General features: G+C 36.8%; 1 protein-coding gene across 30 annotated transcripts in view; it reads left to right on the top strand.

The window, feature by feature from the left end:
• The window catches only part of PDE4D (phosphodiesterase 4D), a 1438885-nt gene extending 1413687 nt beyond the window's left edge, over positions 1–25198 (top strand). For 29 of the 30 annotated variants that reach the window (XM_049097700.1, XM_025448312.3, XM_025448311.3 and 26 more), the window contains 9 exons: positions 6449–6542; positions 7896–8068; positions 8659–8757; positions 9615–9779; positions 10609–10708; positions 17755–17909; positions 18782–18904; positions 19398–19580; positions 20300–25198. In XM_049097700.1, coding sequence (XP_048953657.1) covers positions 6449–6542; positions 7896–8068; positions 8659–8757; positions 9615–9779; positions 10609–10708; positions 17755–17909; positions 18782–18904; positions 19398–19580; positions 20300–20716 — 1509 coding nt within the window. In that variant the 3' untranslated portion in view covers positions 20717–25198. Of the gene's footprint in view, positions 1–587; positions 957–6448; positions 6543–7895; positions 8069–8658; positions 8758–9614; positions 9780–10608; positions 10709–17754; positions 17910–18781; positions 18905–19397; positions 19581–20299 lie in introns of those variants that run through there. The other variant, XM_025448326.3, reaches the window with a different exon arrangement.
• The last annotated feature ends 257 nt before the right edge of the window (positions 25199–25455 follow it).

The following is a 25455-nucleotide window of genomic DNA, read 5'->3' as shown; positions in this document are numbered from 1 at the left end:
GAACGGGGGAAGCAGTGTGGTTCCCAGTGTGAATCCTGGACCCCGCTGGGCCTTGCGGCCGGGGCCTGGGCTCTGGCGTGGGCGGGGGGAGACCTGCTCGGCCCGGCCGCCGGGGAGGGGGGGGGCCTTAATGCTGCGGGCCCTTCTCTTCGGAAGGCTTTTATTTTGAAGTTAGAGGGGAGGATATTAAAATGCATAGGAAAGACTCCACAAAGATTGGCAATCCCTATTTAAGAATGAACAGTGAATGTCGAGGAGCTTTCTGGTCGTTATTCATCATCGGCGAGAGGGAAACCCCATTCATCTTTCCAGGCGGCAGCCTCCGCTCTTAGGGATCCCATTATTAAATGGCGTTTGCCCGAGGGGAGGAGGCAGGCCCCTCCGGAGGTTCGCTCCTGCCAGCCAATCGCGGCGCAGCCTGCCCTGAGTCCCCGCCCCCCCGCCCTGGGAGCCCCGGGGCTGGACTGTGATTGGTGCGCAGGCGGGCTCCTGCGGGCGGGGCTTCTTGTCACTCTCCCTGGCTGCCCCGCAGCTCCTTATTTGGTAGCTTTTGACAGAACTAGTCTTTCTTGCAGCTGAGCATCTTGACATACATTATTCATTAAGCCCTGGAGCTCCGGGAGAAAAAGATGCAGGCCCTTAGATCGTTAGATATTTCTTTATCACGTGAATTTTCTTTATTCAGAATAGTTGTAGAAGCCTGTTCCATTCTGGAGTTTGACAAATGGCATGTGTTCAATGGGAAGACGGCTGGATGGGATCTAATGCAGGGCTTTCTGGTCTATACTAAATTACCCCAAATCTTTAAAAACCCACCCTCTGTGGCTTGCGGATATTGTTAAAAGTGTCAAGGTTTTGAAGATATACGTGTTTTAGAACTTACTGTCTTTTTATATAATCAATTAAAAATGCCTGAAGCAAACTATTTACTGTCAGTGTCTTGGGGCTACATAAAGGTAAGGTTTATTTAGCTCCTAATTGCTGATTACATAACGGAGAGTTTTAATAAACTGCAATGGAGTTAAGCTTTCTTAGCAATCTTATTATTTTTCTTAGATGTGAGCTACAGAAGAAATACATGTTTTCAGTGGTCAGGATAAGGAGAAATTGTATGACTTTCATTAGTTGTAATTTGCATGTTAAAATAGCTTTTCAATGTGCAGTGGTTCTTCTCTTTGTCATGGGGTATAGATTTGAGTTGTGCTTTTAAATATCAAGGTAATCAAACAAAATAATTGGAAATAACCACTTGCACTGGTGTATGGGTTCCAGTATATATGTAGCACTTAAAGTTTTTGAAAATTAATTTTAACTCTGAAAAAATCTATACCACTTTAACCTGATGAGTATTTTTTTTTCATCTTAGGATATAAAGCTCTAGATGACATTAAAAATTGACATTACTTAACTATTTAAGTGATATATTATTAAAATGAAAACTTGATTATCTTTTTGTAAAACTGGAAGAAATCTATAAGTTCAGATGATACTGCTACTTTTGTTAATGTCAGGAAATGAAGTGATACACACTGAATTTCCTAAGATTCTGTTCTGTTGGCATCCTCTTGCATGCCTCATGGAAATACTAGCTTCAGGATCTGATCTCTGTAATAGAAATGGGTAGAGAAACCTTTTTCAGTCCTAAATGAAGCATCACTTCAGAACTTAAAATCTATTCTGGAACATTTGAGCCAATCAAAATACATAATTTTTAAGAATCCTTTTATGTTACTTTAAGGAGTCTCAGACTGAAATATTTTTCATTTCTTTATTTCTTTTTAGAGGAAAATAAACCTATTTGCTGTGAGATTTTCTCGCATTCTAAGAAAACTTATTTCAGTTTTCATCGTCCAAGGAGTCATGATTCCCCACTTTTAAATTGATGGATGGCCCAGATTTTTTTAGTTGTTTCTGAAATATTCAGACTCCCATTATTTGAATTTTGTTAGCCACTTTTGGCTTAAAAGATTTTTTTTTTTTTTTTTAGTACAGAAAAGTATAGAAAGTAATAAGTGAAAACCCCATAATCTCGCTAGAACTCATCTCTTGGTTTTTAGCAGCTCATATTTGATATGTTTTTGAAGGGCTTCATATTTGTATTATGACTATGAACAACACTTCCAAGAATCTAAATAAGGAATTAGAGAGCTTATATTTTTGAGGAAAATTTTTGCTGATCAACCTTGTTTATGTTGTAATAATATACTGCTAAAAACACCTAAGAAGGGCATTTTGACAGATTTATTTTTATACAGCCAATGTATTTTGGCTTTTCATGCTGATATCTACTAAACTTGTGATATATCACAGTGTAGCATATTCAAATGATTTTTAGCAGAATATTGACCAGGGTCAGGGATGAGGTGGGGGGTAAGCGTTTTCTTAATGTTTGACCTTTACCACCTTCTAAAGTGTATACTAGGAGAATGTAAAATGTACCTAGGATATTGGCATACAGCGATTATATATAAGAATATTCTTATTTTATTTTATTATTTAATTTTGCTTCATTAAATGTAGAACATAAATTGGAAAATGGGAGATTAAAAAGGGAAATACAGAATTTATTTCAACTGCATTTTCACTTTCCTTTATGCTTCACATGGTGCACGCAGACATTCTGATGCATAATGAGAACAAAGGATTTGAAAGCATTGACTTAAATATTCCCATTTTTTCATTGTTGGCACAATAATCCCATATATTATTTCATACTATTTAGACCAAAAACTATCAGAATAATTCATCAACAAAGTATTTAGAGGTCACCTTTTAAGATATCTAAATGCTCAATTAAATTGTTCTGTATCTTGCAACCGGTTTTTTTTCCTTAAATAATTCTGTATTTTATCTCTTCTAAACCTGTAAATTGAGGACTGTTCAGTGTTCTAGGAAAAACATTTTATTACCTTTTCTAATCATTTTCCTCTCATAATTTGGTAAAGTTATCCTAATAAATGATATGTAGTTACCTTAAATGAGAGAAACTCCACACTTACATTTTTAAATGATTATTGAATTGTTTTAGTGTCTTGTTCTTTAGCACAGCCAGCTCTACACTCCCAAAATCATACTGTAAGACCAGTTGAGAAAGCACCGATCATAATTTTTGTGGTTATTATTTTAGCTTCCCTGGAAGTTTTATATCAACAGCAAGAAAGGGAAGCAATTTTAATTCCTTTTGAAAAATGCTCTTATGTTATCACTTAATTGACTCTTTGAAAATTGTCTTTAAGAAATCTCCCACACCCTTTTCCTTGGGAAGAAAGAGGACTGCTTAAAATACTGTCCCTTCTAATCATGTTAAGAGGAAATGTTGCCTTTCTTAGAGCACCTGACAAACCTTGGCAGGGATATGGGTGTGCACTGAAGGGTTTCTCCACCCCACACTTCTGGGTTTTGAACAAAAGCATAAGGGTAGTCTGGGATATATGTATATGGACAGTTATATTCAGTACATGTGCAACCTGTAATTTCTCAGTTTGTAGAATAGATTTCCTTTCATTGCATTTTTTTTTTTTTGCCTCAGTTATCTGTATATTGACTGGGTGTTTATATTATTCCAGAGAATCCAAGAATTCGTGTTGCATATCTGCAGGTACCATGCAATTTTTCTGCTGAGCATATGACACATATTCCACATAATAGATTGCTTCCAAGCTAGAAGGTAGTTTTATGGTAAAACTGGGTCCCTATCTAACTTTTCCAATTGCACCCTCCCCTATCCTTCAAGCTTATATCATTTTTTAGTTACATGGAGATAAATGCATGGAGGGCAGATGGACAGCAGCTGCTATATATATAGACTGACAAGGGGCTAGGAGTGACTGAAAGCCTTGCGGAGCATGCCCCGCCCTCCCCAAAACACATTTTTGTCATGACCAGGCAGTTCTTTTAGTTCATAGGACAATTTCAGGTTGCAGAGATATTTCACTCAATATATGTTTTAAATGTTTAGCAGAGTGTCTTTTGATCTCATTTTGCCTAAAGAGTAGATTTTTCCAAGAGTAAATTTCATTTGTTAAGGATTTACTTACTTTTGGGCCTTGCTCATTGTATTCTTGTTATATACACATATATTTTATTGTTATAATTTTGAAGGATGGCTATCATCTCCTGTGTGAATAATATCCTAAATTATTTTTTGGAATGGGTAGTGGAGCTAGATACACACACACACACACACACACACACGTATATATATTTTGTGTGTGTGTGTGGGCATAACTATAGTCAGATCTTCCATCAATTTGTCCTGCAATGATAAAAATCAGCTATCCCTATAAAAGGCCCAGGGAACTGGGAGAGAAAAGGAACTCAATATTAAGCACCTGCTATGTGCCAGGCAAAATACAAGATACTTTCTATTAGCTCATTTAGTTGCTTAATAGCTTGTAACTTAACTCAATATAACTATGAAAAATGGACAGAAGGTGTTTTGAACACTATTATAAATGTCTTCATAAGTATTCTTAGGAGGCCCAAATTTTTCCCAGCTGATCATATTGTATAATACTGAATGAAAAGAAGCAGCAGCCTGTGTTTTTTATACTGCATGATGCCAATTTAAAATACATACAAACATGGTGGGAAAAAAGACATAGATGGAAATATAGGTAATTATCAATGGTTACTCTGAGCATTGGGAATTTCATGATTTCTATTTTTTTCTATATAGCTTTCAAGATTTTCTGTATCGTGTATGCATTTTATAATCAGAGAAAAGTTATTGAAAAACATGAATTAAAAAAATGAATTTTATGTCGTGAGTTTGAGTGAGAATAAGCTCCCTAGACCTATAAATTAGCAGCCAGAAAAATTATTATTGCTTATGGCCAGTTCTTCAGTTTTGGCTGCAGGAGAATGCTAATGCACATTTCTTATATCCAGCAGTCTGTTGAAATGTTTTTATTGATCCCCTTCAGTACTTTGTGATAAATTCCTATACCTAATCTAAATGGTCGAGAAGATTGACTTTGGAAGTGATTTGCCAAATTATCTTGAGTTAAGACACCTTGGTATGAATTATCCAGAGAAGTAGGATTTTTTCTTAAAATCTAATAAACTAATAATTAAATACTGAGTTAGAAATTATATTTCAAACATTACTTAATGGTAAATTCACTACTCTCTTTTCCCCAGACTTAAATGAGAATTTATGGTGAAATTTAAAATTCTAAACGCTACTGAACATTAGAGTAAAATGTATTTGACTTTTTTTGATCAAGTATCTAATAGTAATCTATGTAACAGGAAAAAATACTGTTTCTGTATATTAAGAGAAATATTAAGACTTACTTAAAGGACCATTTTGGCTATTTTGGGAATCAAGAAAACATGGTAAGAAACAGGTGATGGATGGAAAAACAAAGTCTTGGAGAATCTTGGATTTGGGTAATGCCATGTTTTGGTTATGAGATAATCCCAGTGTTTTTTTGTTTTTTGTTTTTTTTTAAATATTTTTTTTAATTTTTATTTATTTATGATAGTCACAGAGAGAGAAAGAGAGGCAGAGACACAGGCAGAGAGAAGCAGGCTCCATGCACCGGGAGCCCGATGTGGGAATCGATCCTGGGTCTCCAGGATCATGCCCTAGGCCAAAGGCAGGCGCCAACCCGCTGTGCCACCCAGGGATCCCAATCCCAGTGTTTCTTAGGATAAAATGGGCACCATGGCATGGTAAAATAAATTGTGAAGTAATGAAGTTGAGTATTGAAAATTGACCTGTTGTGTATTTATGTGACTTGAGAGAAATGGATTGCTAAATCCCATGGATGCTGAGAAACAAAAAATCTTATACCTTCTATTTGGAAAAAAACTTTAAAAAGGAAAAATTATATAGTATCTATTCAAATATTTTACTTTCATTGTTCTGAAAGAGTACTTAAATAAATGTATTCATTTTTGCTTTGGGGTAACAAACAACATTTTAACCTCTGACCAGTATACATATTCATTTCTGCAAATGACAAATTAATTGATACATAGTGTTCTATTGTGTGGCAGCACATATATTGTGTGCCTATAAATTAGGGTTTTTTTCCTTCTCTAAATACTAATAATATACTTTAATTTTTTATTCCTTTTTTTCTTCTTAATTAATGTCATTGAGTGTCTAAATCTGTGTTGTGCAATATAGTAGCCACCAGCCACATGTGGCTATTTAAATTTAAAATGAAATTAAATAAAACTTAAAATTCAGCTCGTCATTTTCATTAGCCACATTTCAAGTGTTTGATAGCCACATGTGTCTAGTGGCTACAGTAACAGACAGCTCAGATTCTAGAACTTTCCAACATTGTAGAAAGTTCTGTTTGATGTCACTGATCTAAACTGTCAGGACAATTTAAAAATTCATGGGCATGTTTTCTGTATCTTACAGTATTGTTATGTTACCTCACTTGTATTTTCCTCTTAAGTTACTTCATTTTATTTTTCTGTTTTTCAGTTTAAAAGGATGCTTAATCGGGAACTCACCCATCTCTCGGAAATGAGTCGGTCTGGAAATCAAGTGTCAGAGTATATATCAAATACATTCTTAGGTGAGAATAATAATTTAAATGCAATTTTAAAGTTTTCTTTTTGAATTTGTTTTTGGGGCACCCCAGGTAGATTGGGGCACCAGCTCATTTTGGAAACCATTTGTTTTCATTCATCCTGTTGATAATTTGAGTGTCTAAGCCTCTAAACTTTGGACTCTAAGGGAACAAAGTACATTTTTTATCTTTTAGCTTTATTCAGGGTGTTAGGGATTCCCTGGATTAAAGTTGTAGGTTGCCAGTTTTTCCAAAGCACTAAACCATAAAATGTTTTAGATCTATGCATTCATTTAACAAATTCTTGTTAAATTCCAGACTTTGCTGGGCATTTCGTAATGGTAAATTACAAATGGTCCCTGCCATCAATGAGTTATAGTCTGATGAACACCACGCCTGGTAGACTGAGGCAGATATAATACAACCACTAAAGAAAAGCATGCTGGTGTTAATAGTTGACAGTGTAGTGTACTGGGACACCACCCACTCCCTATCCACAGAATGAACATTCATTTAGTGAAAGTCAATAATGTGAACGTATCCTTGGTTTGAATTTACTTTCAAAACAATATTGCTCTAATACGTAACTAGTACTTTCGCCAAAGAGACATTTATTGAACACATGCTTGTGCAAGGATGAGTTAGGAATTCACTGCCTTGAAATAGTTGATGAATATACTGAGGTGTCTTATGTCTTTTACTTGAAAACAACAATTGAATCTGACAGTTACTTACCAGATGATACTGGAGATTTCATGTGCTCCCCTTGTTATATCATAACCATTATCTCACTATAGTGTATGGAAAATACAAAATTGTAGAAACAATGTAAGTCATTCAAATGTATTGTTTGTGTTCTTACATTAGACCCACTTCAGTAAGCCATTAGGTTCACCCAGTGCTATTTTTATGATACTTGTATATGAAGTTCCTTCCTTTTTGAAAATAGGTTTAAAAACTGGGATCCTTAGTTGGCAAGAGCAGTTTCTAAGCCACCAAATGAATTTCAAACAGAGACAGTTGATGAACAGTGGAAATAGCCAATATGTTTTGCTTTTTCTGAATCTATCATAAGTCTTCCAAAAAAAATTAAGACATTCCATCCAAGTAGTAACCCCTGACACATTTGATGTTAATTATTTTGCAGTGGGATTTATTTGCTCAATTTTGTGTTGGAAGGTATCATAATAAGCCCACATCAACTTGTAAATACTTTTCTAGAAGAAGTGTTACTTGGAAACATTTTCTGGAGCATATAGTGATTGATTAAAACCTGTCTGGTTGTTGACGTTATGATTTAAAAGTAACAACTCAGGTTGACTTCACAGTAAATGTAGAAACTTTTCTATATTTCTTCAGATAAGCAGCATGAAGTAGAAATTCCTTCTCCAACTCAGAAGGAAAAGGAGAAAAAGAAAAGGCCAATGTCTCAGATCAGTGGGGTCAAGAAGTTGATGCATAGCTCCAGTTTGACGAATTCAAGCATCCCGAGGTTTGGGGTTAAAACTGAACAAGAGGATGTCCTTGCCAAGGTAAGATGATTTTAAGGATCATGATCATAATATATTGGGAAGCTTTTTAATGAGTTTTGATTCTTTCTCTTTTAAGTAGAAGGACTAGTTCATCAATTTGTGGGGTCTTTTTGTTTTTTTTTTACAAGGTAGCAAAGTACTTTATAAAGCTCTTTACAAATTATTTCGGTTTTATTAATATGTGAATTTAGACAGTTTGTGTATGTGTTCATTACTTTTTTTTGTAGCTCCATTTGATTGACCTTAAAGAGTTAGAAGTCTTCTATCTTTTGGGTTTTCGGAGAATAGTTAAGGTTTTGTAAATAGATTTTATGTATTGAAGAAATACTTTGAGATTGATAGTCAAGTATTTAAGTATGTTGTATTGTCAAAGGCATAATAAGGTCAAGCGATACTATTCAGTTTTCAGTGCATTTAATTGAGTTTACCTAAAAGTTTGCCTGTATTTACAGGGTACATCCATTACACTCAAATTGAATCTTTTTTTTAAACCTAACACTCTATTAAAGTCAGTAATGTTTAAATAACTGTGTTCACTGGTTATATTCTACTTCTGCCTCCTAATTCTTTCAATCTTTCTCTAACGCCAGGAACTAGAAGATGTGAACAAATGGGGTCTTCATGTTTTCAGAATAGCAGAGCTGTCTGGTAACCGGCCTTTGACTGTTATCATGCATACTATTTTTCAGGTAATGTGGTAAAGTTCTATCACCTTTCCTTTATATGATGACGTAATGTCTCGTCTATGAAATGTATTTGTGTTTTATCTTCTTTACTATTCATCCTCTTTTGCTTATTTTGATACTTTTTTCTTATTTTCCCCTTTACCAAGGGACAGATAGATGATAACAAAGGTTGGAGTGTGGGTCAAATACAGCTAAACCAATTTTGTTATTTTTTTCCCATTTAAGAAGAAGTCCTGTGAGAAAATTGAAGCAATCCATTTAAAAAAGAATTTAAAAATCATCTACATGACTCTGATTTGCATAGAGTGGTACTAGCTTAAAAATGAATAAGCCTCTTGCTAACTAACCTTAGAATATATTTTCTTCAATTGCTATTTTTTGTATTGCTCTCTTCTATCTCTTCTTCTGCTCTTGTTGAGCTTTTGCTCCAGCTCAGGTTTAGGATACAAATGAGAAGTTGAGGCTGTAGACACCTTGTGACTGGCATGGCATATTCTAGCCCTAGAGAAAATGTTTAGTTTCACATGGTGTGATCCATTAGCTAAGTCAATGGTGTTGGACTGAAACTGCCTTCACGATTATGAGACACAGACACTTTTATAGTTGGCAGCTCATTCCTGAGTTCATCTTGAGGAAAGCAATGTGGTGCCCCAGAAGGACCATCCTATCCTGGCTTTGTCTCCCAAAGTCCCTAGATATTCTCAAAGGGTTCCATTTCCCTTGCTAGACACTCCCAAGAGTGCTATTTCTATTTCTGGGTTATCCATAAGTGACACTGGTGTGATTTTTCTGTTAACACACTCTGTGGAAAATGTTTTTTATGTGAAAGCAAAATGTTAAAAGGATTTCCTTTCCTATAGGAACGGGATTTGTTAAAAACATTTAAAATTCCAGTAGACACTTTAATTACATACCTTATGACCCTGGAAGACCATTACCATGCTGATGTGGCCTACCACAACAATATTCATGCTGCAGATGTGGTCCAGTCAACACATGTGCTGTTATCTACACCTGCCTTGGAGGTAAATCTGATTTCTAAAACTTTTAGACCACTAACCTGCTGCTACTCACAAGCGTTTCTTAAACTTTTATACTGAAGGGTGTGTGCAGAGCAGAAAATTCATGGTTTCACTGCCTTTTGCATTTATAGTTCAAAGGATGATATTACATATAAAATATAGACAGTGCTGTGATATTTTTCATATAATTTTTCAAAAAAGAAACAGATTAATTTTAGATTTTAAGATGTTCCATTAAATATTTATTAATCAATTTATTGATTAATATTTATTATCGATTAATATTTCCTTAATCATTTGGGGGAAAGATTCTCTTGCTAATATATTTTATAGTTCAGATTGTTTTCATTATAAAATTGTATTAATACCTCATCATCTGAATGAGTGATTCTCAGCTGGGGGTGGTTCCTCCCCTTTCCTCCTGCTTTGACTGCCTTGACATTCCCCCCCCCCCCCCCCTCCAAGACATCGTCATCTGTCACAGCTTGGAGACAGATTCTTCTGACATCTCATGCTTCAGGCCAGGGATCCCAATACTATGGTGCACAGGATAGCCTCCCACAACAAAGAACAATCTGGCCCCAAATATCAATTCTACTAAGATTGACAGTCCCTGGTTTGAATGAAGAAAAATAATTGGTCATGTCATTAATTTTATGTACATTTTCAGGACATCCTTAAACATCTTAAATACTTGTAAAATAAACTATTAAATATTTTGAAGCTTCATTTTGTTTTCCAACAAATTCTAGGAAGTAATTTTGCATTTGTATATATCTTTCATTGTATTATTACAGAATAATAATGTTATATATATTGTCTGATTTTACAGGCTGTGTTTACAGATTTGGAGATTCTTGCAGCAATTTTTGCCAGTGCAATACATGATGTAGATCATCCTGGTGTGTCAAATCAGTTTCTGATCAATACAAGTGAGTGAAGTTTGTTTATTTTTGCAAGAAAATTTTTCCGGGATTCATGGGTGGCGCAGCGGTTTAGCGGCTGCCTTTGGCCCAGGGCGCGATCCTGGAGACCCGGAATCGAATCCCACGTCGGGCTCCCGGTGTATGGAGCCTGCTTCTCCCTCTGCCTGTGTCTCTGCCTCTCTCTCTCTCTCTCTGTGACTAACATAAATAAATAAAAATAATTTAAAAAAAAAAAATTTTTCCTTTGTAAGTTTTAGAATGACTAAGAATCTTTATAAATATGGGTGTTTCCAGATCCGTAATGTTCTTTTGGGACATGTAAATGCACATTTTATTGATAGTGTTTGTTAATATAACCTAGCTCTGAAAATTATCATTCTATCCCATGAGGATTATGTTGTTTGAAAAATATGTATTCCAGTACTTCTTTAGAAATAATATGTTAGTAGACATGGGTAATCAAAAGTGAAAGTTTGCAGAAAGATTTAGATAGTTATATTGTCCCTAAAGTTTTAAATAAAAACAGGAAGAGTTATCAGAATTAATGTTAAAACTTCCTCACTTTGTGGGAGGTTGTCATTTAATCTTCTTCAGAGGCTATGATTACTCTTTCCTCCTATACCACCATGCCCAGGTCTGTTCTTTCCTTTTTGCATCTTCTGTTGAGGGCAATAGGAACATCTCTTTGGTTATCTCTTTTGATTTCTCTTTTATTTAAATATTTTTTTTAAATTTTTTTTATTTATTTATGATAGTCACAGAGAGAGAGAGAGAGAGGCAGAGACATAGGCAGAGGGAGAAGCAGGCTCCATGCACCTGGAGCCCGACCTGGGATTCGATCCAGGGTCTCCAGGATCGCGCCCTGGGCCAAAGGCAGGCGCTAAACCGCTGTGCCACCCAGGGATCCCTATTTAAATATTTTTAACTATAAAATTTTTTCATACCCAAGACATTTCATCAAATAAGTCAGCACTGGGCACCTGGGTGGCTCAGTCAGTTAAGCAACTGCCTTTGACCTCAGGTCATGATCTCAGGGTTTTGGGATGGAGCCTCAGGCTCCTTGCTCAGGGAAGAGTCTGCTTCTCCTTACCCCCATTCCAGACCCACCCCTCAACTTATGCATGTGCTTGCCTACTCTCTCTCTCAAATAAATAAATAAAATCTTTATTTAAAAAAAGACATTACTGAATTTGGAAATAGGAGTGGTAGAGATTGTTTAATTTGGAGCATTCTCTGACACACAGCTTCAGAGAATGTTTAGGCAGTGCTTGAGCTATGCCTTTGCAGAGGTTTTAATTTTACAGAATTTCTATTCTTTTGATACTTGAAGTTAATTGGTAAATGATTTAAATGTACTCTTATTTAATTTCCTCCCACTATGGCAGATTAATGTTATAAATTCACATTTACATACAAAAAAAAACAAATGCAAAGTTGTTAAATTATTTTTTTTAGATTTTATTTATTTATTTGAGAGACAGCAAGAGAGAGAAGTGAAGGGGCAGAGGGAGAGGGAGAAGCAGACTCCCCACCAATCAGGGAGCCCGTTTCAGGAGGGCTGGATCCCAGGACCCTGAGATCATGACCCAAGCCAAAGGCAGATGCTCAACTGACTGAGCCACCCAGGCACCCTGCTAAAGAATTTCTTATATCTATTAAAAATCTGCCCTTTTTTGCTATGCATTTGTGGATAACAGCCTTCTAGTGACTAAAGAAGTCAAACTCTGCAGTGTCTTTTCATTCCCCTTTTATTCTCAGTACTTTGCTATAGCCAGATTTAAAGAGGCAATTTAAATGTAGCATCACTTAGAGAGGTTTAACTTAGATCTCTAATATTATTTACATCCATTTTTTATATCTCAGTCGCCTCTGGACTATTCTATAACAAAATGCACCTTAGTGACTCATTTTATATGTAGGAGGTTGGGAAAGTCATGGATTTCCTGAGAGGTGTGGTTACTCAAGTACATTTTAGAAGTTTGATTTATGAACTTATTTACCCAGGATTGGACAGAGGCTAACATCACAATGTTCCAGCTATCTTATGAGAACCTATAATGGGGTGCTTTCAAGAGTCATCTAGGCACTACTAAATATTAACACGTAAATATTTATATACATCAGATGCAACTGTAGGAGTTTACAGTATCAGGGCTTAGGGTGGACCTGAGAAGAGTAGAGAGGTCATATAGTACAGTGTGCTGTATGCACTTTTCCTAAACCTGACCTAATTTATTATTTTGATTCTTATGCATGTCTTGTTATGTTCCTAATTTTACAAGTTTTTAAGAAATATATTAAAATTTTGTTTTAATGTCTGCCTTAAAAAAAAGTGCACATTTTTTTTTCTTTAAATTAACACCAGAAATAAAGACTGGTGTGTTATCTTTGCATTTTACTCTCTATACAGTATTGTGTGTTCTCTTACTGTAACATTACAATTGTGATTAGAGGATAGATTAAAATAACTCACAATAAGTCACTATTTCCAAGTACTCTCATAGTCTTTTTTTTTTTTTTTTAAGAAAAATGAGAACCTGATCTATGATTCTCTCTTGTGAACCCCCTAAGGTCAGATGGATTTAGGCTGGCGCTGGACTATGGCAGGCATTAGTGTACCCATGGAGTCTGAAATTTAAGCTAGCAAGGCCTCTATCCAAAAATGAATCTGATGCTCTCCAAAGTTTGAGTCTGTCTGAGATAGATGATGAACAAATTTAGGGGATAATTATAAATTCAGTGACAGTGGCTTCCGGCATCTGTTGAAGGTCATTTTGCTGATGACCTGCCTGAGGTGGAAGGGTAATTCATCCAGCTTCTGGAAGTACTTTTGTTATTCAGTGATAGTTTGATGATCTCCTTTCTCTGAGACCTCAGCAACGTTGGGAAGTTAACTGTTCCCAGAGCAGCTTTGGATTGCTAATGTTTTCTTGAGGGTGGGGTGTGAGAAGGCTGTGTTATTCCTGAGAGAGTGAATCAGCATCATTCACCTGATACAGGAAAGTATCCCAGGGTTGATCAGGGCCCCTGGTCATTATGAGAAATCACTGCCTTGGTTCGCTTTTGACTAGGGGTCATGTCGGCAGGCAGGCATTTTATTTCAGGACACCGAAGAGGTTAATGAGTAACCAGTGACATAAGGAAGTTTTAACTTAACAGCATTCTCTAAAGAAGTCCCTCTCAGAACTTGTAAACTAGTAACAAATAGCATTGTGAAATACCATATCAAAATTTTTTATGTTATTATTTTTTTTGGCAGCAACCCCTCCCCCTTTTCTTTATAGACATTTAAGGTATGTTTTCTGTTTTTTTTTCATGGATTGAGTCTCAGTGATTAGGTTTAGCACACACTCTCAGCTCTTTTACCTCGGAGCTGGTCCTGCCAACTTGTCCAAAGCCGAAGGTTGAATCTGTTTCTTTTAAGAGAGAAGTCTAAAGACTTCCAGTAATCACATTTACAAACCCAAAGTTGAGAGGTCACCTGTCCTATTTTAAGGAGGCTGTAGAGGTGCAGTGAGAGGGCATGGCCCCCTCTGGTAGAAGGGTTCTGGAGCTCACCAGGCTACTTCCCACTCTAGGCACAGCTTAGCTTCTTAGTTGTGATAGTACTTTCCATTACCTGTTCCACTTGTAGGTAGGTGCCAGATGATTGGTATTATGTTATTCATGGTAAGCATGCTGGAGGTTTTGAAAACAGAGACATAATTTCTACTGGGCAGAGTTGGTTAAGTTTTGTGAGTTATTTGGGGGGAGGAGGGGAACCTGAATAGGATTTTAAGAAGTTGAAATTCCAGGGTAGGAAGCTGTGTAAGTCTTTTTCAAGGACAGTACATGTAAATAAACCCATAAAAAAGCATCATAAAGGGAGAGTATTTATCATAAGAAAGAGCATTTGACTTCACAGCAATATTATTCAAAACAATAAAGCACTGTCAAAAGTACAGAGTATATATAGTATTAAATTTTACTTGGAAACCAAGTAATTTTTGTTTATAGCAAAGATGCCTAAATTTTAGGGAAAAAGATTTACTCACATTGGTCATGTGTTCAAAGCATACAGCTCTGATTTCCAAGAGCAGAGACATTTCACTATATTAAAGTAGAGCTGGATTTAGCTACCAGTATACACACTGCTTGATTTCTCTAGTCTCATTTTAAAATAAGCTTTCCATAGCTGCATCTGTGGACTATATATAGAATGTTATTTTTCTGCATAAATCTTACACTTTCAAAATATGAATAAATTCATTTTTATCAAATGTGATTATATAGAAATACTACAGAGATTGTCATTTTATTCAACAAAAAAATATTGAGAGCCTACTCTGTGCCAAACAGTGTTCTAGGCATTAGGAATATATGGGTGAGCAAGATAATGGCCTGGCTCTGAAGAGCTTGCATTATGCTGGAAGAGAATAGACTGTAACACATGAGTATCAGCTGGGACTAGTTTGGTGGAGAAAAGTAAGGCAGGTTATTGGCATAGGGAGATAATGGATTGAGGCAGTGAGCCCGTTTTAATCTTTGTCCTTGGCAACTAGATAGTACAACTACCACTTCCCTTTCCCATTTCAAGGAGAAACCAGACAACCATGCACATTACGTGAATAACTTTTCATTTTATAATAGGGTGGTCTTAAGTCTCTCAGTGGGTTGGGAGATCTTTGGAAGAGATTGTTAAGGACGTATACAGAGACCATGACAAATCAGGTGGAATGTGATCAGTACCAAATCAGTGGTACAGAGTATAAAGGACTTTGCAGCAGAAAGTGAGCACTTCTGCCTGTGGTAATCATGAAGGGCTTCATGCAAGCAGTGACTTATACTGGGCCTTGAAGACGAACAGGTTTCAACAGAAATGTTCTATAAACTCTTTCTCACCCCACACCCTCTCTCCACCTCTGTGCTACTGTACCTTAGAACAGAGTATGAAGGCAACTTTCTGATGATTTCTGTACCCTCAAGGACTCAGTAGAAGTGCTGCGGTAGCACATTTGGAGAAAAATTTCCCGGAAATGCAGAATCTTACCTCCCGTAGTTTTGTGTCCACATGCCTTCAGCCCCAAAGAAGAGTAGAAAGTTCAGTGACTACCTTGATATTCAATTGCTTAAATGCTACCATGTGTTCATTTAAAAATCAGTGTTCTTCACCATCTTCCTGTTAACAGCCCCAAAACTAAGAGAGGCAAAGGAGACCCACTCATAAGCAATCTTTTCATCACCTTTCTGGCCAGTCTGGATTCTTAGTAAATGTCAGGAGCCAACAGCTTCCCAAGGGAGGCATGCTCAGGGCTCTCAGACCACCCTGTGTGTGCAGGGGCATCCTTCCATTGATGAGAATTGAGATTCTTTGGGGGCACCTGGGTGGCTCAGTGGTTGAGCGTCTGCCTTTGGCTCAGAGTGTGATCCCTAGGTCCTGGGATCGAGTCCTGCATCAGGTTCCCTGCAGGGAGCCTGCTTCTCCCTCTGCCTATGTCTGCCTCTCTCTGTGTCTCTCTCATGAATGAATAAAAGCTTAAAAAAAAAAAAAAAAAAGAATTGAGACTCTGTTATAGTATCCGTGCCACAGATCACCCTCCTCCTTGAAGTAGCAACTCCTCACCTTGTTTTTCTGCAGGCTCCACAGCCTTATTTGCTTTCTTCTTTCTTCATGAGGTATATAAACCAGTCTGTGTTTTTGTAAGCCTGAGTCAGTTCATGTATTAAGGCCCCCTGTCTATATGCAGATTTATGGCCTTACAAAAACCCTAGAGTTTAACTGGGCATTTTTTGACCTGTGAGAAGACATTTGCCTTCCAATATGTATTTAATAAGATTCTACTATAGAAACAATAATACCAGATGCTAAGATCCTAAGATGTAGTGTTATTTTTATTTCTGTATGTTTAACCATCTATAGATAAATGTTCACAGTTAGAAGCCTTCAGAGACCAAAAGTCAGACTTGACCAAATACTTTCTGAATGAATAAATGAACACCACTGTTTTATCCTCCCCAAAGAGGCTGTAAATACCTGTACTCACTCCTTAGTACTCTAGACCACTCTGTTCTTGTAGTTTGAGAGCAAATATTTAGATGTGTAAATTCCTATTTCTATACTACTGGTAAATTCACAGGATTTCACAGTAGAACTAAGACTTGAACCTTTCTTCTCCTTCCTAGTTCCTTTAAAATAGTCATTGAGTAGCATTGGATAATACTTTCTTGAAAATGAATGTATATTTCCCATGCATTAGTCAAATATATGTGCTTTGGGTTTTTATAGTGACCTAAGTGGATAAAGAATAAAGCACCAATTTTTTTTTTAATGACTACCTTATAGAGTTGGATCTCCTGTTTACAGGAAGCAGGAAAGAGGCAGGATCTTACTGCCTAAAATACAGAGGTCTGGGACAGTCATAGGGAGCAACAGAATCTTCACCATGGAGTTATGTAGGCAGCTGAACACCTACTTGAAGTCATGAGTGTACAGGTGGGAAGAACAATATATCTGTATATAGTGACTGCCGTGATACTTGTAAAGAACATGAAAAAATGAGTAAAACTTCAACTTCCAAAGCTATGCTATGGAAGAAAATGAGCAAGAGCAGCGTGAACAAATCTAACTTTGTTCATTTGTTCCAAACTATTCTTGAGTATAATCCTAAATCACATCCTTATATTCTATAAAATGTTGGGAAGGAGGTCCACCTTATGCTGTTGACATGTTACAGATGTTAAAAATGATGTCATGTTCTACTGCCTGTGGAGCTACCTGTGGCAGATATAAAGGGGACATTCAAGAACATCTGGCCCAATTCTTCTTCCACTTTAGAAAAGAGGCAGCTGAGGTCCAGAAGTGAAATGACTTGTTGCATGTCAGTAGCATTAGAATTCACTCCCAAGATTCAGCAGCTAGTGTATTCCCTCCTGGGTCGTGTCATGTAATGGTAAGGTGAACAGAGATGTCGAGGGGGCATTTCCTCTTAAAACCAAGGTATCTCAGAATATGAAGAATGACATAAACTCAGGAAAAAATGGCTTTGCTTATCTTCTGTCTCCTTTCTTTCAAGACTCTGAACTTGCCTTGATGTACAATGATTCTTCTGTCTTGGAAAACCATCATTTGGCCGTGGGCTTTAAGTTGCTTCAGGAAGAAAACTGTGATATTTTCCAGAATTTGACCAAAAAGCAAAGACAATCATTAAGGAAGATGGTCATTGACATCGTAAGTAGCTGATAAAGCAAGAAAGAGAGTTGTGGTGCAAGTGGTTTTTTAAAGATTAAGAATGAGATGAGTATCAGGAAGAGAACCTCATGTTTCAGAACTTAACGTTGCCCCTTCCATTCAAGATGCTGCCCATGCTGCTGGCAGTGAGGTTCTGTAATAGGTTGTCTCCTTCTAGCAGTTTGGAGTTAAGAATAGTGACAGCTTGCCACCATCATTCTAGTTTTATTACCTGAATTTCTCCAGGCTGGTGGCAGGCAGGGAGAAATACTAACAGAAGCAGTTAGTTCAAATGGATTTTTTTCCACTAGCAAAAATGGAAAATAAGTTTATGTCAATAGACAGTGCTGTTAACAAACACCCATGACTTTCCTTTATGCATATTATTCCCAGTGGTTACAAGATACAGTCAAACCTCTGGTTATCAAAAACTTACTGTTAAGCTTTGTACATACAAAGGCAGAAATCATCTGTCTTGGATCAGAAAATTAACCAGAATATTCTGTTTCTCAAGTATTCTGTGAGCAATGTTGAAGTACTTGGTCATAATCCAGGTACCACTTTCTAGTCTAAGGACTGGAAAAAAACTTCAGAACATGTGCCTGATTTCTTATCTGTGGGGATATCGTCCCCGTTTTTCAAGTGTTTGCTGGTTGCTGACCTTCTGTATATTGCACATGTTTCTCTGGGCTTCAAGAAAATCTACAGCAAAGCACAGGAGACGGACTGAAGGAGCAGTACAGAATTCCATTCACTACTGTTATTAGATGCCTTAGTGTTCGTCCATTTCATTCATGTTTTGGGTTAACATTTTCATGTGCAAATTCTGACTTTCTCCTGGACTTTGTTATTTACGGAAATACTCTTTTAAGGTTCTTGCAACAGACATGTCAAAACACATGAATCTACTGGCTGATTTGAAGACTATGGTTGAAACTAAGAAAGTGACAAGTTCTGGAGTTCTTCTTCTGGATAATTATTCTGATAGGATTCAGGTAAAGCATCATTTGAATTTGTTCTGTGTTTGTGTACACATATGTCTGTGTATAACTTTGATAAGATTTGTTTCCTTTCTTCCAGCTTATAATGTTAGTAATTATAAGCAGAATTTTTTAACCAAATTCTTAGTCGTGAGAATTAACCAAGTAAAAATCTCTTTGTCTTTTCATTTGCATATGCATTTAAAAAAAACCCTCAATGTCTCACAAAGCCAATACTTAAGCAGCTTGAATTTAATCAGCCATGGGCACACATAAACAGTTTCTCATGATATGTAGGTACAGTGGAAGTGACATTATCTGGGGCTATTAATACAAGTGTGAACCATACACAGACACATCATAGTTGAGCTGTTGGGAAGGAATCTTACACTACATGTATTTTTAAGTGTCACAGTCACCCACTGTGAATTTCTAGTAAAAAAAAAAAAAAAAGGGGGGGGGGGGGGAAGAAGAAGCAGCTGAATAAAGCATTGGTCTATTTTAATAGGTCCTTCAGAATATGGTGCACTGTGCAGACCTGAGCAACCCCACAAAGCCTCTCCAGCTGTATCGCCAGTGGACTGACCGCATAATGGAGGAGTTCTTCCGCCAAGGAGACCGAGAGAGGGAGCGGGGCATGGAGATAAGTCCTATGTGTGACAAGCACAATGCATCTGTGGAAAAATCACAGGTGACGCATTAAGCATAAAGTTTGCAGAGCGAACAAGACTCCAGCCTGAACATTTGATCACTTCATATACACATCATGCAGTATCTCACTGGGTCTTTCAAATGACTTTGTTTTTGAGAGGCTCAATTTCACATTCGTGTTTATGAGCCAAGGAACTGTCATTCTTCTGATTTTTATTCATACGGTCATATATTCATTTCTCATGACACTATATTCATCCATTACGTCTATATTCCTATAGTATATACATCCAGAGAGAAGTTGGGCCATCTGAACTCATAAGTGAATTCAGTGATATGAAGGCATGGAGTACCTGGTTCTGATTTCAGTTACCTTGGATTCACTTATAAATTGGCCATTCTAAAATAAAGTCCAGATTGAATGCCCAAGCCCAACTGTGTAAACAAAGAGGTATTTTTTACATCATAAACATACTCTTGAACTAAGAGCTCTTGCTAATTTTCACCAGCTAGTGACAACACTTTTATATGGTCTGTTGCCTCAAATAGTGGCTATTATACCAAACTCAGGCTAGAAGTCTTCTGCTCAGTGTTTGTGGGCTATGTTCTGTATTTTGTATTTTAATGTAAATTATATATATTTATGGATATAAATTGTCACCATCAAGTACGTTTGCAGGATCTAGTTCACCTTTTTCATTGTTTCTCGGTCCCAAGTCTTACACTCAAATCGGAATTGTTTTGTTTTGTTTAAACCAGGTGGGCTTCATAGACTATATTGTTCATCCTCTCTGGGAGACTTGGGCAGACCTCGTGCACCCTGACGCCCAGGACATTCTGGACACTTTGGAGGACAATCGTGAATGGTACCAGAGCACAATTCCTCAGAGCCCCTCGCCGGCACCAGATGAGCAGGAGGAAGGCAGGCAGGGTCAAACCGAGAAGTTCCAATTTGAGCTAACTTTAGAGGAGGACGGCGAGTCCGACACCGAAAAGGACAGTGGAAGTCAGGTTGAAGAAGACACTAGCTGCAGTGACTCCAAGACCCTCTGTACTCAAGACTCGGAGTCTACCGAGATCCCCCTTGATGAGCAAGTGGAAGAGGAGACAGTAGGGGAAGAAGAAAACAGCCAGCCCGAAGCCTGCGTAATTGAAGACCATTCTCCTGACACGTAACGGTGCAAAGAAGGGCACACCTTTTCTTTTTAATTTTTTTCTTTTCTTTTTTTTTTTAATTTAAGTAGAAAAATTGTTTCCAAAGTGCATGTCACATGCCACAACCATGGTCACACCTCACTGTCATCTGCCAGGATGTTTGTTGAACAAAACTGACCTTGACTACTCAGTCTGGCGCTCAGGAATATTGTAACCAGTTTTTTCACCTCCATGTCATCAGAGCAAGGGGAACATCTTCACGAACAGCATTTTAACAAGATTTCATCTTGGTAAGAGCTGACAAAGCAGAGAAAAATCAACTCCAAAATGTTTTCAAGGGAGTGTGGCTCATCGGGCAGCCCAAACATTGATATGGTTTGGGGTTTCTTTACTTTTAATTTGTTTGCAATATTTTCAGCAGAAAGAAAGCATTACACAGACAGAGCAAACTCAGATGAAGCAACGAATGTGTCAGGAACAGGACACAGCACAGATCTGTTACTAGGAGGAAGATAAGATGAGCCACAGCAACTGCATAATTTTCTAATTTCAAGTCTTCCTGATACGTGACTGAACAGTGCGGTCCAATGAGCTGCACTGACCTCTACATTTTGTATGATATGTAAAACAGATTTTTTGTAGAGCTTACTTTTATTATTAAATGTATTGAGGTATTATATTTAAAAAAACTATGTTCAAAACTTCATCTGCCACTGGTTATTTTTTTCTAAGGAGTAACTTGCAAGTTTTCAGTACAAATCTGTGCTACACTGGATAAATCTGATTTATGAATTTTACTTGCACCTTATAGTTCACAGCAATTAACTAATTTGTAGTGATTCATGGTTTTATATACCAATGACTTCCATATTTTAAAACGAAACCCAACTTTATGTTGCAGGAAACCCTTTTTTGTAGGTCTTCATTTACTTTCATTTCAATCTTTTCAGATAAGCAGAGTTGCTCTCACTGACATTTTTTTTCACGATGTACAGAGTGAATATTTGTTCTGTAATACTTTGATGTGCATCCTGTCTAATGTGTCTTAAGCCTCATAAACGATCATCAGTTGGTGTTGTCTGAAGCAAGTAAGAGATATATAAATACCCAGTAGCTAAAATGGTCAGTCTTTTTTAGATATTTTCCTACTTAGTGTCTTCTGATAACTTTTTGCTGTGTCAGTAGACCCTCATTTCACAAGTGCATGTCTTTGTAATAACCCACACATTTTATGCTCATTTTTATTGTTTTCACAGTCAATTGTATTAAGAAAAGCCTTTTCCCCTTGTGCTGCTTTATTCTTTAGTGTGTGTTTGAACCTCTGTCCATGTTCACTAGATGTGGTCTTATCAAATATATCACCACCATTCTGACTGATGCAAAGAAGCGGGTAGTCAGGCTAGAGTCACCATTCATTTCAACCACGAGACCATATATATGACTAACTTTTACTCTTTGATTTACAGAGAAAAGTTAACAGCTAGCTAGGTGAATTTTAACAATATTAGCAGAATATATTAACAAACACCACTACAACTAATGCTCTTTTGTTTCCATGATTTCACCATGGGATTAGGAACTAAATGAGGAATATTACTGAGAAGAGATTTTAAGTGTAGCAACTACTCTTCCTTAATGGACAGCCACGTAGTGTAGAAACTGCTTTCTCAATTATCATTGGTCCATGAGTTATGTCTTGTAGAGGAGAACTTGAAATGCACAGAGGGAAAGAAGCTGACGCCGATGGCACCAGAGGTCGGGTAATAATATAAGGCCACCCAGAAATACTAGGTTGGGTAAGAAGATTCTACCCAAGTAACAGAGATAATTCTTGGCTGCATTTAAGAACTGTGTTATAATTTTTGACATAGCTCCCCAGTATTTACCTCCAGTTGGCATCCTGGGGTACTTAGTTTGTACTCTCTTTCCATTTCAGCTCTTAATAAAGCACTTACCTTCTCTCTATGAAGTTCTCATTTTTCACATTGATATCCAAGAATTGAAATTGAGACCAAAAAAAGATATCTGACCAAATGGAAAATAAAAAGTCAAGAAAAGTTGTAACCCTGAAAAACATTTATGTTTGGGATTTCTCAAGATGCCTACTGGGGGCGAATAACTAAGTCATCAGCCAGGGAAATGACCCAAAGCTGAGGATCATCCCTATTCTAATACCCCGAGATACATAGGGGAAACTTTGATAGAAAAATTATGTAGCTCGGGTCTGTTCTTAAAGCCGAACAAGAATAAACTAATTATCAGATTTCCACCCTCCTCCCTGAATAAAAGATCAGTAGTCTTTCAAATAAAGTCCTATGTTTAGCCAAGTGGTTTCACAAGAACACTTGGAAACTCGTTTGTTTTAATTTTGTTTGTCCTCGATGGAGGTCTAGAAGAAAAGGCAAACAATCTAGAGTTTATTCCTTTATCCAAAATACTGTCATTCCCTCCTCTCACTAATGCTTGGTATTACCCCCCACAGAGTGCCTAAAGTCTTAATAATAGAAGAAAAATTAAAATAGCAATATATCACAAATCCAGATCCGAAAGGATCTGTAACTGCATTGAAAAACAGAGAGGTGTTTTGGGGTTTGTTTGTTGTTTTTTTTTCAATTTGTTGGTTTATAATGGTCACATGTTGTGAAGATACTCACCGACGGACAATCAAATTGTAGAAAAGGCATACATAATATCTAGGAGACAGGGACTAATGCACTGTACAATCTGCTTATCCTCTCCCTTCTTTCTCTTTCCTTCTCTCTCGCCAAAGTGTGCTTCAGAATTATACATGGCTTTAAAAAGAACATCCTTGTATAAGTGGCTTTACATTTCCTAAAATGCCATAAGAAAATGCAATATCTGGGTACTGTATGGGGAAAAAATGTCCAAGTTTGCATAAAACCAGTACATTTCAGCTTGCAAGTTACTAAACACAATAATGCTGTTTTATTTTCTCTTAACATCACTTAAAATTCACAAGAAAATAATGTAGATAGAACAAATTGCAGACAAGGAAAAAAAACTTGAATGAAATGGATTTTACAGAAAGCTTTATGATAATTTTTGAATGCATTATTTATTTTTTGTGCCATGCATTTTTTTCTCACCAAATGACCTTACCTGTAATACAGTCTTGTTTGTCTGTTTACAACCATGTATTTATTGTAATGTACATACTGTAATGTTAATTGTAAATTATCAGTTCTTATTAAAACATCATCCCGTGATGGGATGGTGTTGATATATTTGGAAACTCTTGGTGAGAGAATGAATGGTGTGTATACATATTCCTTGTACATTTTCTTTTCTCCTGTAATATAGTCTTGTCACCTTAGAGCTTGTTTATGGAAGATTCAAGAAAACTATAAAGTACATAAAGATATATAAATTTAAAAAACATAGCTGCAGGTCTTTGGTCCCAGGGCTGTGCCTTAACTTTAACCAATATTTTCTTCTGTTTTGCTGCATATGAAAGTAAGGTAATGGGGGGACTAGGGCTGGGCATTTTATATCCAAGCTTTGAACCAATTGGATTTCTGACCATAGCTAGAAGATTTTGAGACCCTTCTGAGATACAAGCTTTTAAGCACTTCTTGCCATGAAGCAGCACTGCACATTTGACTTTTTTTCTCCATCCATTGATCAGGAGCTACTTCAGTTAGTTACATCTGATGGTTTTTTGTTTTGTTTTGTTTTGTTTTTACTTTCAAACACTACTTGGGAAAATATATTGTCCAGTGATAACAAAGTCTTTTTGGCCTCTTAAGCGCATAGGCAAATGAACTTGATTTAAAGCTAGAGCCACCCGTCACACATGTTCGTTAGTCATTTACTCATCAGCTTTCTGTCAGGTTAAGAGAATATGTAATAGGAAAAGGTCATTTTTTTTAACCTTGGAATTTTTCAACTAAGATCAACCAAATCTCCATAATGTATGTAAATCCATAGATAAAACACATTTTTTGTATGATGCCAATTCATGCAGAAGTGATTGATCATTTTCTAGGATCTGTTTCCGCAAAACTATGGCTTTAGAATTTTAAAAATTAACCTTGGCATGATGGCCAACTCCCAAAAGCTATGTAAAGTTCCCAGTGGGTGGTATGGAAACTGCCTCCCACTCTTGCCCAGCCCTCAGAGCACTTGACTTCGCGAGAGATCCTTTTTCTAGGAAAAATGAGCCTCCTGTTATTTTATTCTATTTTTTTGACACAAACTGTAGATTTTAGCAGCCCTGGCCCAAAGGAATTTGATTACTTTTGTTTTAAACAGTACAAAGGGGACACTATAATTATGAAAAACATCCTGATTTTAGTTGTTTTTAATTTTATTTCTTAGGATACGTTTTCAGAGTGGTAAATTGTGTGTGAGCATTACAAATGATGATTCTTTTAGTGGTTTCTTAGCCTCTCTTACAGCCCATGGGGATAGTACTGTACATCAATACCTTCATATGAAATTTTTATATGCAATGAAAATAAAAGCATGGGTTGATTCTGCCTATTTATGACTCAATCTTTTACAAACAAAAGATTATTCATTTCAAATTGTAGGTCAGTGAGCACAAGTTTCCAAGAGTGATGAAGACGGATGACGTGAAAGGACAGGAGGATAGTGACGTAAGTTAGTACCAACACTCGTCATCAAATGAAACCAAATAAATTAGATAGGTTCACCTTGCTATAGGAAAATAAGCCCAAACACTTCAGATGGCCCGTAAGATCAAGCGGTGTTTTCTAAACAGGGCTGTGAAGAGCTCT

This window comes from Canis lupus, chromosome 2 (genome assembly GCF_003254725.2).
Source record: "Canis lupus dingo isolate Sandy chromosome 2, ASM325472v2, whole genome shotgun sequence".
NCBI lineage: Eukaryota > Metazoa > Chordata > Mammalia > Carnivora > Canidae > Canis > Canis lupus.
Note: the sequence above shows the minus strand (reverse complement) of the source record. Positions and strands in the feature narration are given on the sequence as shown.